General features: G+C 35.2%; 1 protein-coding gene and 1 long non-coding RNA gene across 7 annotated transcripts; both read left to right on the top strand.

The window, feature by feature from the left end:
• The first annotated feature begins 4,037 nt into the window (after positions 1–4,037).
• Positions 4,038–7,086, top strand: LOC135772066 (uncharacterized). Of its 4 annotated transcripts, XR_010543216.2 has the most exons (8): positions 4,038–4,301; positions 4,856–4,936; positions 5,077–5,148; positions 5,766–5,858; positions 6,026–6,089; positions 6,156–6,254; positions 6,514–6,614; positions 6,931–7,086. It is a non-coding gene; the product is annotated as an uncharacterized lncRNA (long non-coding RNA). The 4 variants fall into 4 exon arrangements; XR_010543217.2 differs by lacking the exon at positions 6,514–6,614 and having other exon boundaries at positions 4,043–4,295; XR_010543215.2 differs by lacking the exon at positions 6,514–6,614 and having other exon boundaries at positions 4,046–4,301.
• An 803-nt stretch (positions 7,087–7,889) lies between these two features.
• cndp2 (carnosine dipeptidase 2) lies at positions 7,890–15,367 on the top strand. Of its 3 annotated transcripts, none has more exons than XM_065288911.1 (12): positions 7,890–7,977; positions 8,358–8,462; positions 8,585–8,728; positions 9,165–9,327; positions 10,002–10,090; positions 10,819–11,019; positions 13,360–13,444; positions 13,618–13,778; positions 13,901–14,065; positions 14,148–14,289; positions 14,370–14,517; positions 14,722–15,367. In XM_065288911.1, exons 2-12 carry the CDS (start codon positions 8,403–8,405, stop codon positions 14,786–14,788), a joined length of 1,425 nt encoding a protein of 474 aa, XP_065144983.1. In that variant the 5' UTR covers positions 7,890–7,977; positions 8,358–8,402; the 3' UTR covers positions 14,789–15,367. The 3 variants fall into 3 exon arrangements, with proteins under 3 accessions (XP_065144983.1, XP_065144992.1, XP_065144999.1); XM_065288920.2 differs by having other exon boundaries at positions 7,926–7,976; positions 8,355–8,462; XM_065288927.2 differs by having other exon boundaries at positions 7,954–7,988.
• The last annotated feature ends 2,381 nt before the right edge of the window (positions 15,368–17,748 follow it).

The raw sequence follows: 17,748 nt of genomic DNA, 5'->3' as shown, positions 1-17,748 counted from the left end.
ATATTAGTATATTACATTAGTGCAACCAAACGCAACAACCAGACATTTTGATGCTGGGAAACCGTTTTAATAAACTTTCCGAGTTGCTAACACGTAAGAAGAACCAATGAGGAACAGGCCCGGTACTAGGCTTGCTGGACTGGGGGGGCAGTCAGGATTTTTGGGTGGGCAGCCATTTCTCGACTAAAATGATTCATATACTAAAATTATGGATGTTTCAATCCAATATTACTTTGCATGTCTTATAATAAAAAGCAATTTATATGTCATTTTGCACGTTCACATTTTAAAAGTAGATGCAATTAGATTAATGATTTATAATGTTATAATGATTACACTAGTTTGACACATTTAGTCACAGTTAATGAAATCAGGCAAGCAGGTGATATAAATATAAAGCTGTACATATAGCTATATTTTATTAATGTTTACACTGCATTTAATCTATTATTTTACTTATAGATAAATTAAAGCCATTCTTATACCTACCCTACCCAACATATGCCTTTATTCTAAATAAACACTTGTAGGAACTTTATTTCCACTTCTCAAACATTTTCTTCATGTAAAATAATGTATTTTCAATGTGATAAGCTGTATTGTCATTAATTCCTGACCCTATCATTGCTGCTGCAGCAACCTCAAATATCACAACAAAGCACAATGCTTTAAATAATATATTGTTGCATCATGTAAGCAATTTGACATGCATGAAAAATTCGTCAAAGGTTATCCTGTTTGCCTATAACTGCACCAGACAAAAGCACAAGCCCTAAAATACTGTAAGTGTGATTTGCGACGAGACCAAAGATAAATCACACTGCTTTGTTTATAACACAGCAAATTAGATATTATAATACAACGCAACATTATAAAATACAACGTTTTACCTTACGATGACCTTGCGGAGTGAAAGCTCCTCTTGAACTTAAAAGTCTGTAGATTTTTGCATGTGAAGTTTTTCTCAAACGCGAGCTGAATGAGCTGATGAATGACGATGACAAAACCGCTAAAATTTGAATTTAAAACTGCACGCGATGCTCAGCTGTTACAATACTGTATATTTACTGTATAACCATCTTATGTCATTTATATCTACTATATAGTATGCCACAACCAAATTGCATATTCTAATTTTAATAAACAGAACTACGTCTAAAACAAACACATTAAATGCTGCTGGAGACTTGCCATTGGCTGTTGTATTTGCATGAATAAATAATGAGGTGAGTCTAAGAAAGGATAAGGGGCTATTTTGGGCATGTTTTACTATAAAAAAAAGTTTTAATTTAATATGTGTTGGGTTATTACGTTTATTTAATACTAAACTGCATTGTTTTTGATATATATTTTAAAGATGCGTTTTTTTTTAGTTACCGTCATAGAGAACAGTAGTACTTTTCCTGTGACTTAAATACTGCTGAAAAGACCTCCAAGGTTTGAATAAGCTAATCAGACGTTAGTGGCCGGGAGCTGTAAACGCTAGCGCTTGCCTACAGAAGACGTTTTTTATGTAAAGAGACTCCGTTATTTTAAGGTTGGCTGGACATTTTTGGGGGGGCACAAGGAAAATCTGGGGGGGCAATGCCCCCCCCAGCCCCCCTGTAGACCCGGCCCTGATGAGGAATAACACCACTTCTGTTGCCTAAATGCGCGCGCAGGCTATTTGTTCACGTAAGCTGTCAAAGGGTCTATGGGCGTCTATGCAATCAGTTTTCGATGGACAAATTCAAGTCCAGCCCTGCATTTTCTTTTATTTCAGAAGCTGTTTCACTCGGATATACGTCTCCATGAGGAACATAAGACAATCGCTACTTCTACATTTATATGTTGAATAAGGAAAAAGTTTAATTAAAGGACACGGATAAATTATATAATGTATCATAAAAGGTATTTCATAAGTACAAACATTATTATAATCCTTGATAAAACGTACAGTGTAATATTTCGTTACATAAAAATACGTTAATTTGAATAAACATCAAACACTTGTGTATAACGTGCCGTATTCACAGACTTTTATTTTGAAAACCATTGGTCTTCTTTGAACTCTCGGGTTAGTTGTAAGGTTTTTAGGGGTTTGGTTTGATGAAAAACTGACTTGGAAAATTCATCTGGATAAAGTTAAGGACAAGGGTAAAAAGATTATTAATATTCTTCTGTGTTTATCAGGGCAAGAGTGGGGAGCAAGCAGAGCATCATTACAAAATATATATTGGGCACTCATGAGGTCAGTTTTTGATTATGGTTGTATAGCTTATATGTCAGCAGCAGAAACAAACCTTAAACAATTAGATGTTTTACAAGCCCAAGCCCTAAGAATCTGTAGTGGATCATTTAAATCCTCACCAGTATCGTCATTGCAGGTGGAAATGGGAGAAATGCCTCTAGAAATCAGAAGAATGAAGTTGATGTTGGCATATTGGATAAATATCAGAGGACAAAAGGTTTCTCATCCTGTCAAAAGTATATTGACGGAATGCTGGGAACATATTGGGACTAACATCAGAAGTTTTGGATGGATTGGTGATGCTGAGGCTAAGAATATAGGTTTACATCAAATACAGTACAGCAATACATTATCAATATCCGTAATTCCTCCCTGGTTATTTCCCTTGCCAAATGTTGACCTCAATATACAACAGGAAATAAATCGAAAATCTCAACAAATTCCAGTGTGGTATGTAGTGCAGAATTATTTTGAGGTAAATTTCCAAGGTTTAGTAATTTTATATACAGATGGGTCAAAGGATCCACAATCAGGACTTGCAGGTGCAGCTGTATATATTCCAAGATATGACCATTATATTAAAAAAAGAGTTACTAATCATATTTCTGTCTATGCTATAGAACTATTGGCGATATTAATGGCCCTGCAGTGGATAGAGGAGAAAGGAATAAATAACGCAGTCATTGCATCAGATAGTTATTCTGCACTGGAAAGCATAAGATCTGGCAGATCTTATAGGATGGATATAATCAATGAAATATTTCATAAGTTATATAATTTAAAGATTATAGGCATATCAGTTCAATTAATTTGGGTTCCTGCTCATGTTGGCATAGAAGGGAATGAGAAAGTGGATAAAATGGCTAAAGAAACTTTGAAATTAAAACAGGTAGATCTACAAGTCCCATTAAGTAAAGCCGAAGCTAAAGCACACATCAGGAATTATGCACAATCAGTATGGCAGGAATATTGGGATGACACTGAAAAAAGTAGACATTTATATAATATACAAAAACAAGTTGGTGCTGGGAGAAAGGAAAGCAGGAATCGAAAGGAAGGGAATATAATAACTCGTTTGAGAATAGGTCACACAGGACTTAATAATACTTTATTTAAAATTGGTAAACACCCAACTGGGGAATGCAATGAGTGTAGTCAACAAGAAACTGTTGAACATGTTCTGCTTCACTGTAGGAAATACAATAAAGACCCAGCGGGCATATGACCGACCTTCAACGTTGAAATTTGGTTGAAATTAGGTCAGTTGTTTGTTCAACGTTGAAACAACGTTGAAACAACGGTGAATGGTAAACGGTTGAAAAAGGTTAATAAAATGCTTAAAAATCAACGTTGAAATTTGGTTGAAATAACGTCAGTTGTTTGTTCAACGTTGATTCAACGTTGAAACAACGTTGAAACAACAGTGAAAAATGGTTGCAGAGAGACAATAAAATAATGTTTTATAATATGTGAATCATTCAGAAAAAAAATTTAAAAACTCACTTTATAAAATTGATGACATTATAAAAAAATGTAACAAATAATTGAATATACAGGTAGCGACGTAATCTCGCGAGATTACACGAGATTGGACTGTTTTAACGGCTGTCTTCGAGATCTTGCGTATCACACGAGAAAATGCTTCAGAGAAAGAAGAGGTAAGGAAATATAAGTCAATGTAAACGCATAAAGTTATTTTATTCACATATACAAAGTGGTATGATAAAAAAGCACGATGCCAAATCGGTTTTTTTTTCTGTTAGTTGCGAATGTATTCGTTATAGTAGTTAATTTGCTAGTCCACGGGATGTTCCCGCCGAAATTGGACTTCGTTATTATGAATATTAATAAATTAATATGAGGTGTGTTTTTATCAACTTAACCACTTGGTTGTTTTTGCTTCAGAAAAGCAACTAGTTATAAATGTAAGGGCTTTTTTGGACAACTTCGGTGAAAAAGTGTTGATTTCGTAGTTCAGTCAGCGTAACTTATATCCGAGAGGTCTTACAGGCGCCACAGACACCTATCAGCCTTTTGTAAGGAGGAGCAGCTCGAGTGCGGTGCGGTCAGTGTAAGCTGCTTAGTTTCTCAAATTCATATTACTGTTAAAACTTAGATGAGATGTTGGTGTTTTATGGCTCACGAATTCGCAATCACGGATATGTATAGCAGTTCGTGTTAATGACATTAATCAAAACTTATTGATGACGTGATAACATGGGCGTCGAATCCAATATTAATCATGCTGAGGTTTTCTCGACGGGGTAATGTGTATAAATGCAGTTATAAAATTAAAAGGGACAAGATAGTCGACGTGACCCTCATGTTTCCATGGCAATCAGTCAATTACATGTTACGCTTATGATCGCACCTGCGGTCATTCGCGCAGTATCCATGATTTTAAGCGGCATGAAACACTTAAGTTAACTCCTTTGTACGAAAATATCATGTCGTGTAAGTTGGCATGTTCTATTCGAATTGAAATACATTGTAACGGTGTAATTTTGCTTACTTGTTGAATAGTTAGCAAGTTTTAATGGAAATAGAAAATATTGGTTATCTAGACAAATATGCTCTTGTTTTTAGTATATTTTTATAACTCTTTTGTAATGTCTTCGTTATCAGAGCCCTTCAAATTAGAAAAGTGAGGATGATCTTGTCAATGCTGAGATTTTCATGCATTAGCAGCCACTACATCTGGATCAGGTAATGTTGTGTTAACCCTGCTATTCTACAGTATTTACTTAAATGCAGTATGCAAGTGTATGTATTCATGTTCTGATAAAAGTCATTATAGAATTCTCTTCCAATATTGCACTAATTTTACTTTTTTATATTTTGTCAAGATTGAACAAGAAACGGACAGCAAGGGTTGTCAGATCAGAAACAGAATGACACACAAACAAGAAACTTCACAGGTGAGAATTGAGACTGGCTTTTTAAAAACACCTGCTACTTGTTTCTCAAGACTGGTTTATCATTGTCATTAGGAAAATATAAGACACTAATTTAGGATACAATGGTTACTTTTCAGCACAGCAATTAATTTCTTTTGTATGCCACTATTCCTTCTACAGTATGTAGGCCTACATATTTCAAACACTTTGTTTTCAGTAGACAGAGACAAAAGTCAATCCAGTTTTCAGAGTGGATGGTGATGCAAGTTTTAAAGAGGCTTCATATTGACAGAAAAAAATGGGTCTTTGTGGTGGTGAATTTGACAGCATTTATTTGTTCTTATCTTTATGTATTTTGGGTTTAATCATAATTTTTTTAATTGTCAATGAGCTGCCACCGTCCCTGGTAATGCACCACCAAGATACCATGTTGTAATAGAAATCCGTAATTTACCATTTCTTTTTTGTGAAGCGTCTCCCCTAAAACCTTACAATGCATTTAATATTTGTTTTGTAACCAAATCAAATTCTACTAATCCTAATAATTAAGATGCAGTGTTTTGTATTTCACAATTTATGTTTTCTTTTTAAAAGGGGCTATGACTTGTTTTTATTTTATTATGTGTTTTAAATTGTAGGCAGATCAACATGCAATTTGAAGACGTGTGATAAAATACAGAGAGGTGAAGTAGTGTGTCTTTCCAGATCCCCAAATCATTCCCCCTTAAAAGGTAATGAATAGTGTTGTGACAAAAAATTTAAACATTCTTAATTTCTTTAAAAGTTGTACTTGGGCCACAGTTTTCTGTATTTCTTACCACAAGATTACATTTATATTTCTATACTAATGAAATATGTTTTTCTTTTCCAAACTTTATCAAATGCAATGATCGCTAAGATGAGCCTGAAGAGGAGATTTGGGAAGATGTTGTTTCATAAGTCGCTTTGCCAGATCACATGTGGTAAGTTTGTAAAACATATATTAAAAATAGGATTAGAACATCTCCTAATCAAAAGTTTTTGATCAGGTCGGGATGTCTGCTAACAAGATGCCTTGCTGGTCTGAGCGAGTTTAAAGTCTTACACAGACAGTCCAGAAGTTCTGAAGTCCATCTTCGATTTCATTGGTAAGGGACTACACACAAGGCTGTTTGACCCACACGTAAAGCAACCTGTCAGTGTTTGCTTTGTTAAGCATCTCATTTAGGCGTGTTGAAAATATAAAGTTAATATCACTTAAGCATTCAGTATTGGATTCATTTGTAACCAAATCGATCAGAAGCACCATTCACTACCATAGTATTCTTTTATCCTACTATGTAAGTCAATGGTGCTTCTGGTCAGTTTGGTTGCAGACATTCCTTAAAAAATCTTTGTGTTCATCAGGACGCTTTAAGGTGTAGAAACATCTCAGCAACCTCAAGAGAAATTGGAGGCAACTGAGCTAAATTGCAGATGTTGTTGCAAAGGGTCTGAATATGTATAATGTAAATATGATATGTTTTCTTTTTTCATACATTTGCAAAAGTTTCTAAAATTCTGTTTTTACTTTGTAAAAATATCTAAACAATTACAGTATCATGCAACAACATAAAATTGAAAGTGAAAGGTGTATGATTTCTGAATGCACTGTAGATGATCTTAATTGAACCTCATTGTCATCTTCGTAAACACAACAGCTTTGTTCTTTCATCAAAGAAAACGCATCTTGCCCTGATGTGCAATAACAAGATTTTTTTGTACATGGGCTAAAATGCAGCATTTTTTGAAAATTAAATATCTTGTTTTTTCCCCCCTCTTTAGATGCTGTCATCGTATTAAGTACAGCATGAGCCAGAATAGATGGGTGGTGATGGCCATAAGAAGACTGTCAACTAAACCAACAACAAAATTCATATTTGCAGTTTTTCTTGAATAAAGTTTTTCTATTCAGATTAATAAAATGACTTTTAAACATGATTTTGTTTCATATTTTATGATTTTATTCTATATTTAGAAAATTCCACTTCTGCACTATTAAATGGAAACCTAACTGTTTGAAAGAATGTGTTTTTATCCATAAAAAAATATTTTTAACAGCTGCTTTCATGTTTATTTGGAAAGGGTAGGCACCTGCTATCTTATTTGTCCACATTTAAACTTTACCTTCCTTAAGTGTTTAGTTTTATGAATGGGGTTGTACTGTAAGTTATGCGTAGCAAGATGCATTCATATGATAATTGCATTAAAAATGACACGTTTACAGTAAATCATTTCGTGAGTATTGCAGTGTAAAGTAAAAATCTATATTTAGTGTTAAAAACAACAAGGAAATAGAAGGTTGAAATTGCGTCATGGTATCAACCATAATTCACCTATGTTGAAAGTGTGACGTTGAAACAACGTCGTGATTTCAACGTTGAAATTTTTTGCAAAACCGAAAGGTAATCCAACGTTGATTCAACGTTGGTACCTGACGTTGATTCAACGTTGAATCAACGTTGAAATGCCGACTGGGGAAAGATGTCAGTTTATTCAGTCATTAAAGAATGTTGATCACAAAGACTTTACTATAGCAGGTATTCTAGGGGAAAGAAAAATATATGACTACATCATTAAATTTATAAGAGAAACAAAGTTAATCAAAAGAATTTAGCTTTTCGTTTTTTTTCTTCTTTTTCTTTTTAATCAATTCACGTATCTCATAAGCATGTATCCTGTTTCACACTCCAGTCCAGTTAGTGGCGGTAATGTACCTACTAGTTGGTTTGCCAACCGCCAATAAACACCAAAGAAGAAGAAGAAGAAGAACTCTCGGGTTTGGTTGCACAGAGTTCCGCTTTTCACAACGCTGCCTGTGGGAAGACAGTGGTAAAAACAGTGTAATTTTTACTTAAATTATAATTTACTGGGTTGGTGAATGAATTACGTAGAGCGACTGATTAATTACTACTGGACATTGCATCTACAGTCAGTCGATTATTTATTATAAACTCGAGTATGATGCATTGTTGGTTGAAACCTTTTCTCAAACTTTATGAAGGTTTGAAAAGGGCAGATTTTTTATTTTTAGATACGTTAATTGATACGTACATTGCATCCTTTTTCTTGAATGCAGTTTATGTACTTCATAAGCTCAACCAGCCTGTCACCCTTTAAAACTGCATATGATGTTGTCAGCAGTTAAAGTGCTGGGAGGAGTTTCGTTTCAAGATAAATCTCTACAACACGTCAATCTTTCTTTCTTTTAGAGAAGGACGTTTTTCTTTTACTGAGTGATCGAATCAAGCAGAACGATGTCATACCTGCCAGCACTCTTTAAATATGTGGATGAGCACCAGGACCAATATGTTGAGGTAATAAATATCTTCCTTCTTCATACCAACTTTTCACATTTACAATAATCAATTTTAGCCTATTAAATTTTCTCAGTGAATGTACTGTAATATAACTTCCTCGACCTTGTTGCTGTGTGAAGCGCCTGGCTCAATGGGTTGAAGTACAGAGTGTGTCGGCCTGGGCAGAGAAACGAGGAGAAATTAAGAAAATGATGGAAATGGCAGCCAAAGATATTGAGAGACTCGGGGGGACTGCTGAGTTGGTTGACATTGGCATGCAAAAGGTGGGTTTTGCTAAGGTTCTTGGCTGTTTAATAGTACATTTGTATAGTCTTTGTTTTTTGTTGGTATAGTTGTGTCTGGCTTTAAAACTTGAAAACATTATTGCATTGCAATGGTGATATACTGATATTGCAGACTATACATTTTTTTTATACATGTTTGTGGTTGATCACCTGACTGAATGTGTCATGTGCATGCTATGTTGCGGTTGTGTTATGTAATGTCTTGAAAGTCCAGACTAAATGAATTGTGATAAAAGTATCAATACAGTACATAACATTGTTTTACAATACATAGTAGCCATTTTGATTTAAAATACATCAGTATGTCTTGACTTACTGTTAACTGTTAGTTAATTGAAAGCAGCTCTTTATACAGTAGATATGTCTATACTTTTAAACTCCACAAGCATTCTCCATACACTTGATCTTGTTTTAGTTACCAGGAGGTGAGCAAATCCCTCTTCCTCCGATCATTCTGGGCAGACTTGGCTCAGATCCAGGCAAGAAGACTGTATGCATCTACGGACACTTAGATGTTCAACCAGCCAGCATTGAAGATGGCTGGGACACACCTCCTTTTACTCTTGTGGAAAAAGATGGTATAAACAAACATGTGCTTCTTTAAACGTGCCATCTCTTTTTAAGGTGTACAATAGTATTCTCTGGGGCTGGGGCTAACTAGCTTTGTTGCTTGCTTTGTGTTAAAGAAACTTGTTTTAATGCAAATGAACACATTTTCATGTGATTGGTTTTTCACAATATTATGCAAATGTCATCTGGTTAAGATTAGTCCGCTAGTGTTTTGCTAAAAAATTGTCACGTTTGCATGTGGCTGATGACACACAATAAGGAAATGTCAACAGCTCAGCATTTTACATTTGTGTTTTCCAACCAAAATAACTTTTTAGACACATTCTTTGGTGTTTTTTTTGCTGAGATAGATAAGACGCCTGAGTCAAGGCTTGTGACCTGTCAGCTGATTACCAACTATTTAGCTGCACCAAGTGAATGTTCAGAAACCTTAATTATTTGCATAAAACTGGGTTCCCATACAAATTGTCTCCTTTTAAGACTTAAAATCCTTCTGTTTTGCGTAGTGTCTTTACATTTTAATAAAAGATTATAGTAGACAGCATGAATAATTTTTAATCAAATTAATTTCTTAGTAGCTTTAATGCATAAGGTTGCTTTCTGAAACATTGACAACTATAATCCTGTTTCAGATACAATGACATTGTATTTTATGAAGACACTATATTCACTTGTGTTTTAGGCAAAATGTATGGACGAGGATCCACTGATGACAAAGGGCCTGTACTAGCCTGGTTCAACATCATTGAGGCCTATCAGAAGATTGGACAGGTACAAGCATTTTTGTTTTCTAATACGGTATATTTTGACACGTATATAGCTTTGAAGACCTGTGCAGAGTTCTCTATAATTTAACCTTTAAGAGAAGCAAAATTCATTACAAGCAGTATGACAGTATCATTGGTTCAGAATGCCACGTAATTTAGTTTATAGCCTGCATTGCGTAATCCGGTCATATGACATTGAATTTAAACATGACAGAAAAACAAGCCAGTTTCGGTTTCATGTGAATCAAGTAACAACTGCACGTACAACAAAAAAATGTCATTGTTTTAGGACATTACATGAATTACTTCTTGTATCCAGATTGCCAGCATTATTATCTTTCAAGTGAACTATGTCATTAGTTTTAAAGGACTCTTTGACAGCTTGATAGCCGAACAGTCTAAAGGTTGTTTTGATGATCTTTGTCTTCTCTTTCATCATTCAATGTCTGTGCCTGAAGTGCATTGTTTTAGCAGCTCAAAGGGTGTTGGTTTGATTCCAGTTTAACACAGTACACTGATTAAGTTAGTCTAAGTTGCTTTTGATCAAAGCATTTGACAAATGCATAAATAAAAATTAAATGTGTCTTGCTTAGAAAATGCACAACAATACTGCCACTAGTTAATTTAAATACACCAGGCCAAACTTTAAATTATAAATAAATAGTAACATCTCTTTTCCACCAAGTGGTCCTTGGCATGAAAGAGGTTCTTATATACGTTTATTTACCACAGGAACTTCCAATCAATATAAAGTTCTGCTTTGAGGGAATGGAGGAATCTGGCTCAGAGGGATTGGACGAGCTGGTTTTCTCCCGTAAAGATTCTTTCTTTAAGGATGTCGACTACGTTTGCATCTCTGATAACTACTGGCTGGGGAAGACCAAGCCCTGCATTACCTATGGGCTGAGAGGAATCTGCTACTTTTTTATCGAGGTATGAGTTAATGACTAATTGAGAGTTTCTATGTATATCAGAAACCTTTGGCACTGTAGGCTTTTAGAAAACGACAACACAGCATTAACATTTGAAGAGCTCAGATGTGCTCTAAGTGTGTCATGTGACATGTTTTGACTCCTAATGTATTTTGCAAACAAACCAGTATTTCTCAATGGCCTGAGGCAGGGATTAAGCAGATTTAAAGCGAAAGTATTTGATTTACATATAATACTTGACGAAAGCATTCGGGTTAATGGCATTATCTAATATTTGATTTGGTGGGTAGTGGCATTTGCATCTAAGCCCCTTTTTTAATGAATTAACAATGTGCAACAGTGAATATGTTTGTAGCAGGGGTAATTATCCTAAATGGGAAATGGTTTATTTTACTCTTTGTTTATGATTATTAAAGGTCACGTTCTTTCTGGTCCCATTTTTGAAACCCTAGTTAGTGTGTTAAGTTGCTATAATAGCCTAAATAATACCTGTAAAATGATAAAGCTCAAAGTTCACTGCCAGGCGATATTTTCTTTAACAAAATTCGCCTTTCAAAGCCAACAGTAAACGGCCGGTTTGTACAGTCCTCTACTTCCTGCTTAATAATGTCAGTAGAACAGTTTTTTGACTAAACTCCACCCACAGTAATACATCAGTCGCCAGCTTAGCTAACGGCAAGCTAAGCTGCTATCGAATCACAACACAATAAACAAACTACACAATCAGAACTCGATACATCTTTCTGAAGGAGGGACTTCATAGAACAAGGAGGACAGTGAAAACAGCGGTATACGGATAAGTAAATTGTGTGGAATATACCAAATTTTTTTACACGTGAAACATGAACACGTGTTATATTGTGCACTGTAAACACAGTCAAAGCTTCAAAAACACAGAAAGAACGGGACCTTTACATTGTAGGTGTCATGTAGGGTTGTAACGGTATGAGATTTCCACGGTATGATAATTGTTTCAGAAACTATCACGGTTTCGCGGTTTGCCGGTATTAAACACTTATTATTATTATTATTATTATTAGCTACAAAGACCCTTAAATTAATAAAAAACAGATAGGGTTTTGGGTTGAACATATGGTTTATTATATTAAACTTTTTTGGAAAAAACAAAAAACCTTTGAAAAAAGTAAACTTTGATTCTTAATTTTTTTTATTCTTTTAATTTGATTCTTTTAAATAAAATGATAAAATTCTCATAAAATTCTCTCAGAACTGCTCTGGATATATTCATTTGTTAACATCTTCATATAGTGAGTGAAATGTATAGTTTTTATTATATGGCCTAAGTATAATCAACTTAAATTGATCTGTAATATAAATCACTTAAATGGGCTTTAGTGCCTGTTTTTGCAGCCACTCTTCGTCCACATTTCTTGCAAACTGGATATCTATCTTCAAGGACAACCCCGCGTTTGTTTTTCGTATACCTTAAGTATTCCCATACTGTAAATTTTTCCTTTTTTCTGGTGGGGGATAGAGGACAGAATTTGTAGTCTCTGACATTTTCTCTGCTATACATAAAAGAGTGGAGTCTATGTGTAGCAGTCACGCCAAATGAAGTTGCATGTGCGTAGTAGCGCAGGTGAGATCTGCTTATTTTTTTTCAAAACTGTTTATAAGCAAATGTTTACGGTATGATAATCGTAAAAGTTAATATCAAGGTATACCGCCAAACCGGTATACCATTACAACCCTAGTCATGTTATGAATTTTGAGATTGAAAGTGTAAGCCAAGTGTAAAACATGGACAACTAAATATAGAAGGAAACTGAAACGTAGCAAAAGTAGACAAAGGTATATTAAAGGATTTTATGTTTTAATGTGAACTTCATGACAAAATATTTCTTGTGGTTTTAATACAAATAAATCATGGGACATAAAAGTTGTCATTAGAAACTTTCTTTCAGTTAATGGTAGAGTTATTCCACTGACTAATGCCTAATATTAGTTTTTTAAATAAAATGACAAATTTCAATTTCACTAGCCTGACATAATGTGATAGACATAATGTGCAGCAAAATTAGTTGTAGTATTTTCCACAAAACGTACTCATAATATACGACCCTGTTTGTGAAATCCAAGCTAAAATCTGAGATTAGGAGATTCATAGTTTGATTTCACTTTGATTTCAATCTTTGACATGGCCTTACTGAGTCATTATTAAAGATTTCAAGGTTATATTTTTACAAAATGTTCCTTACATTATATAGGAAGATTTTAAGTTGGAAACAAAAAATGAACAGTTGGGTTTTTACAGGCAAGATCACACATATTCATAACCTGATTTTTGTTGAGAGTTTGATCAAATGTCTCTTGTTTCCAGATGGAATGCTGTGATAAAGATCTTCACTCTGGAGTGTTTGGAGGATCTGTTCATGAGGCTATGACAGACCTTATAGCTTTGATGGGTAAGACTGGGTAGATGCCCACATGGTTCTTTGGAGTAAATAGGTCATTGGGTTGGTTGAGCAGCAGTACAGAGCAACTATCAATCATTACCAATTCATCTGATTATTTGTTAATTTGATAGTGTTTTTTAAACACACTCTAAAATGCTAGATTTTGCATGTTATGTTTTTAGGCTCTTTAGTAAATAATAAGGGAAAGATTTTAGTCCCTGGCATTTATGACGATGTGGCTAAATTGACTGATGAAGAGAAAAAACTCTATGAGAAGATTGAGTTTGATATGGAAGAATACGCCAAAGATGTTGGAACAAAGAAACTGATGCATGACACCAAGGTTAGATATTAAATTAGATTTCTAGAGCACGTCACATACAATGAAATTTGTGTGCATTTCATGAACCTTTAGAGGCTTATACATATAACATAACTAAAACAATGTATATTGAATTTCTACAGGAACAAATTCTCATGCACCGTTGGAGATACCCATCTCTTTCTTTGCATGGCATTGAGGGAGCGTTCTCCGAAGCAGGGGCCAAGACTGTTATTCCTCGCAAGGTCATCGGCAAGTTCTCTATCCGTCTGGTACCTGACATGGATCCTAAACTGGTGGAAAAACAGGTTTGCATTGTTTTCCCGTTTGAAAAGTCATCTGCAAACCTATACGGAGTACATGTGTTGACATGCATTGGTTATCACACAGGTAATTTCTCACCTTGAGGAGAAGTTTGCAGAGTTGCAGAGTCCCAACAAACTGAAGGCATATATGGGACATGGAGCCAAAGCCTGGGTGTCTGACTTTAACCATCCTCACTATATGGCTGGAAGAAAAGCAATGAAAACCGGTAGGTGCAAGTTTTTTTTGCCTCCATAATACATTTTAACACTGTTTATTGTGGTGTAAAATTAAACACTTAATTTTTAGTGTTTGGTGTGGAGCCTGACCTCACCCGTGAAGGAGGAAGTATCCCTGTGACCCTAACCTTTCAAGAAGCTACGGGACAAAATGTTATGTTGCTTCCTGTTGGCTCATCTGACGATGGAGCTCACTCTCAGAATGAAAAACTCAACAGGTAATGTTAATGTGCATAGCTATAACAAACATCTTGTTGTTCAGATCTGATTATGAAACTTGCCTGTACCTGTACTTGCACATGATTTCCCTCACAGGCAAACTGTTAATGCCAACTAAGAAATTCTTCTTTGTTATATAGGATTACGAGACAATGCAAACAGCAATCATTTCAGTGTTTTCTTCTGTTTTTCTGCCTTAACAGATCCAACTATATTCAGGGCACCAAGATGTTGGGAGCTTACTTCTATGAAGTATCTCAGCTTAGTTAACTGGAATGTCCGGCTCGCCTTTGACTAGACTGGTGTTTTTTTTAAGGATTTGCAATATGAAATACTCAGAAAAGGGTACAGCCTCTAAATGATGTCATATCATACAAGCTTTATTTCACCCTGGTGGCATTTATGTGTCGAAAGAAAACACCTGTAAGTAAACTACACTTTATGTGTACGTGTCACCAGTTTGCTTTTACCGTAGTCCATTTATTAAATGATACGCTATACAGTAAATTATCTACTGTAGTTATAAAAAATTATAAAAATTTTAAAACACACTGTTCATTTATGCTTATGTATCTCTATCGTCCATATCATATTTCTGCTCATGTCTTAATATCTGTTTTTTTTATTCGGCTGTCATTAATATGAACTATGACTTCATGTAATTGGTGATAATACGTTTGCATACATTTCATATGCACACAATTACCTGCAAATAATCTTTTTTAATTGAAACTGTTTGATTCCTTTCCTAAATACATTTCCCCAACTATTGTATTGCTGCTAGACAACTTTATGCACTGCTTGAAACTGATTTTGGATATCTATACAATAAAAATCTGGAGTCTTAAACTGTTTGATGCATATTTGTGACCATGCCTGTGTGCTTGCATACATCATTTGGGAGTATGCATATATATGTGTAAACATATTTGTCGCAAATATTAAACAGGCCCTAGATTGGAAGCACCACCAACCTTTGATTTTGATATCCCTTTATAGCCTTAAATGTTTTAATGCAGTTTCATGGAATTAAAAAAAAACTTTATAACTCATTTAATTTCACAAAAGTTCATTTACAAGAGCATGTATAGACTGTACTGTAACATTTATTGTACGTAAGCTCACTAAGCTGATGCCTGGTGCTCACAGGTGGACTGACAGCACACTGGTATGTCTGCACTTTTTGAGCAGTAGGTCACATTTCTCCCGTACCTCCTCCTTTATAGCCTCAGGTACTGAGCAACCACAGTGAAGCGAGGTGAATGAATCTAAATGGACAAACTTGTCTGGTGGCGCTATTTTCTTATGACACTGAGTTACTAAATGTGAGCAGACAGCCCATTTCTGCCCTTAAGATTCTTTTTACGTCTCTCCCTCTCTTCTGCCTCTGTTCCGAACAGTTTCGGCCCATCTGACATTTTTTTATCTACCATGTTGAAATGCACATCGGCCTTGTGAGATATTATGGCCTGTGGCAATGGCTGTCAGTAGGAAGAGTCGTGATGCAGGAGGATTTGAATAGGAAACTGTTTACCGGCCTCGCTGTGAGGAGCACAGCCACATTTCATCAGGTCTTGCTGGTTTAGAAGAATGTCAGACCTTCAGTGAATGCAGGTTGTCCTGCAATTGGCAGTGAAATCGTGTTGCTGGTTTGATGTTTACAAAGATTGAAGTTTGGAATTATTTTCTCCATGATTATGGTTGGACATGTAAAACTTTAACCTGCTTTAGGTGAACATATAAACGTGTTTAAAGTTTAATCTCCTTACAAGTATTATACCTGACTTGTAGATGCACTCACTCGGGGCAAGATGTGTGGATAAGCCTTTCTCCCTGGGCCCAAATAGTGGACTGTACCCTAGATCTCCCTAGTATTGTAGGGTCCCCTTTTATGGATGTGATGAACAAAGGTTTGCTGTGTACTAGTCGTTTTCTTATGCTTACCACTAGATGGTGACACATGCTCACATATTTTAAAGCATTTAGCACGTACTGCGTTACAGTATGTTGGCACCTTGTTGATACATTTTTAAATTTTTTTGGCAGTTTTTTAATCATCTCCTTATGGATAAATACCATGGTAACAACAGTTATTAACAGCAATATGCAATCATAATAAATAATACTAAAAAGGTAAAGCTTTTTAAATGTTTTTTGTTATTTGTTTTGTTGTATTGCCACTGCTGGTGCGTATACCACTTTATTCATCTTTGTAGTGCAGGGCTGTAGCCTTGGACCTTTGAGCTATAGTATAACTTTTACTGATGTAGTAGATGAGGACTTTGAGCTACTGTAGCATGCTGATACTAAGATATATAGCCTATGAGAAATAAACATTGTGTAATTTGCCTACTGGCGCATACTAGTTATAATAAAGATACAAATCATGACACAATTTATTTAGCTTATTTAAAGCATACCTTTAACGGAATTTTTTGTGTGTATGTTAAACAATGCACATGCTTTTGGAAAGTAAATGCAGTAAATCAGAAGAGTCTCACCTGCAGCCAGCCTCTATAAAACTAAAAGAGGGAGTTGAGGTCCACCAGTTTTATGAGGTCTGGCTCATTACCAGATTACATTAGCGTAACTATCTTACACATTAATAAAAATTCTCAATTTTTGAAAACTTTTAAGCAGTGTTTGCCCTTTTATGCTATGTATAAAATGCTGTCACGAGTTTCAGACGTACAGAAGTAAGAAATCTTTACCCAACTTTGGAAAATTAACATCTTTGTCCTTTATTCAAATTACACGGGCAAATATTTAAAAAATATAATCGGAAAAAGGGGGAATATTATCAACTAATAAAATTGTAATCATTGTCTATGGGTCTCCAATGTTGTTTCTGTAGGGCACTTGTCCTGCATATTTATATGCAGGTCTACTGGCTCAAATTTTTAGGTATAGCCATGAACATCTTCAGCAGGTTCAAGTTTGTTTGACTTGGGTTGGAACTGAAATCTGCAGGACAGGTGCCTTCCAGGGTTGGAGATGCCGTGAGCTTGTTTTCTGCATTTTGGTGTATTCCCTAAATAAGCGGTGTTTTTTTTTTGCCAAGTACTTTTGTCAAATAAATGCCTTTACCAAGTTCTCAATTTGATAGTTTAATGTAACCTAAGGCCATTATAAGCAAAAAATAAAAAATCATGATATGCCCTTACGTCATCACTTTCGGCCACTTCATTTTCGCGCGCGCAGATGTATCAGCCACGTGCCTTGCGAGTCTA

The sequence above is a fragment of the Paramisgurnus dabryanus genome, chromosome 19, assembly GCF_030506205.2.
Source record: "Paramisgurnus dabryanus chromosome 19, PD_genome_1.1, whole genome shotgun sequence".
Taxonomy (NCBI): Eukaryota; Metazoa; Chordata; class Actinopteri; order Cypriniformes; family Cobitidae; genus Paramisgurnus; species Paramisgurnus dabryanus.
The sequence above is the reverse complement of the archived record's forward strand: the minus strand, read 5'-3'. Positions and strand labels throughout refer to the sequence as shown.

Excerpts from the sequence above, each read along its gene's own strand:
- cndp2 (XM_065288911.1), top strand. The coding sequence starts at position 8,403 with ATGTCATACCTGCCAGCACTCTTTAAATATGTGGATGAGCACCAGGAC. Across the intron at positions 8,463-8,584 it reads ACCAGGACCAATATGTTGAG|CGCCTGGCTCAATGGGTTGA; the intron begins GTAATAAATATC and ends TGCTGTGTGAAG. Across the intron at positions 14,066-14,147 it reads CTAAACTGGTGGAAAAACAG|GTAATTTCTCACCTTGAGGA; the intron begins GTTTGCATTGTT and ends GTTATCACACAG.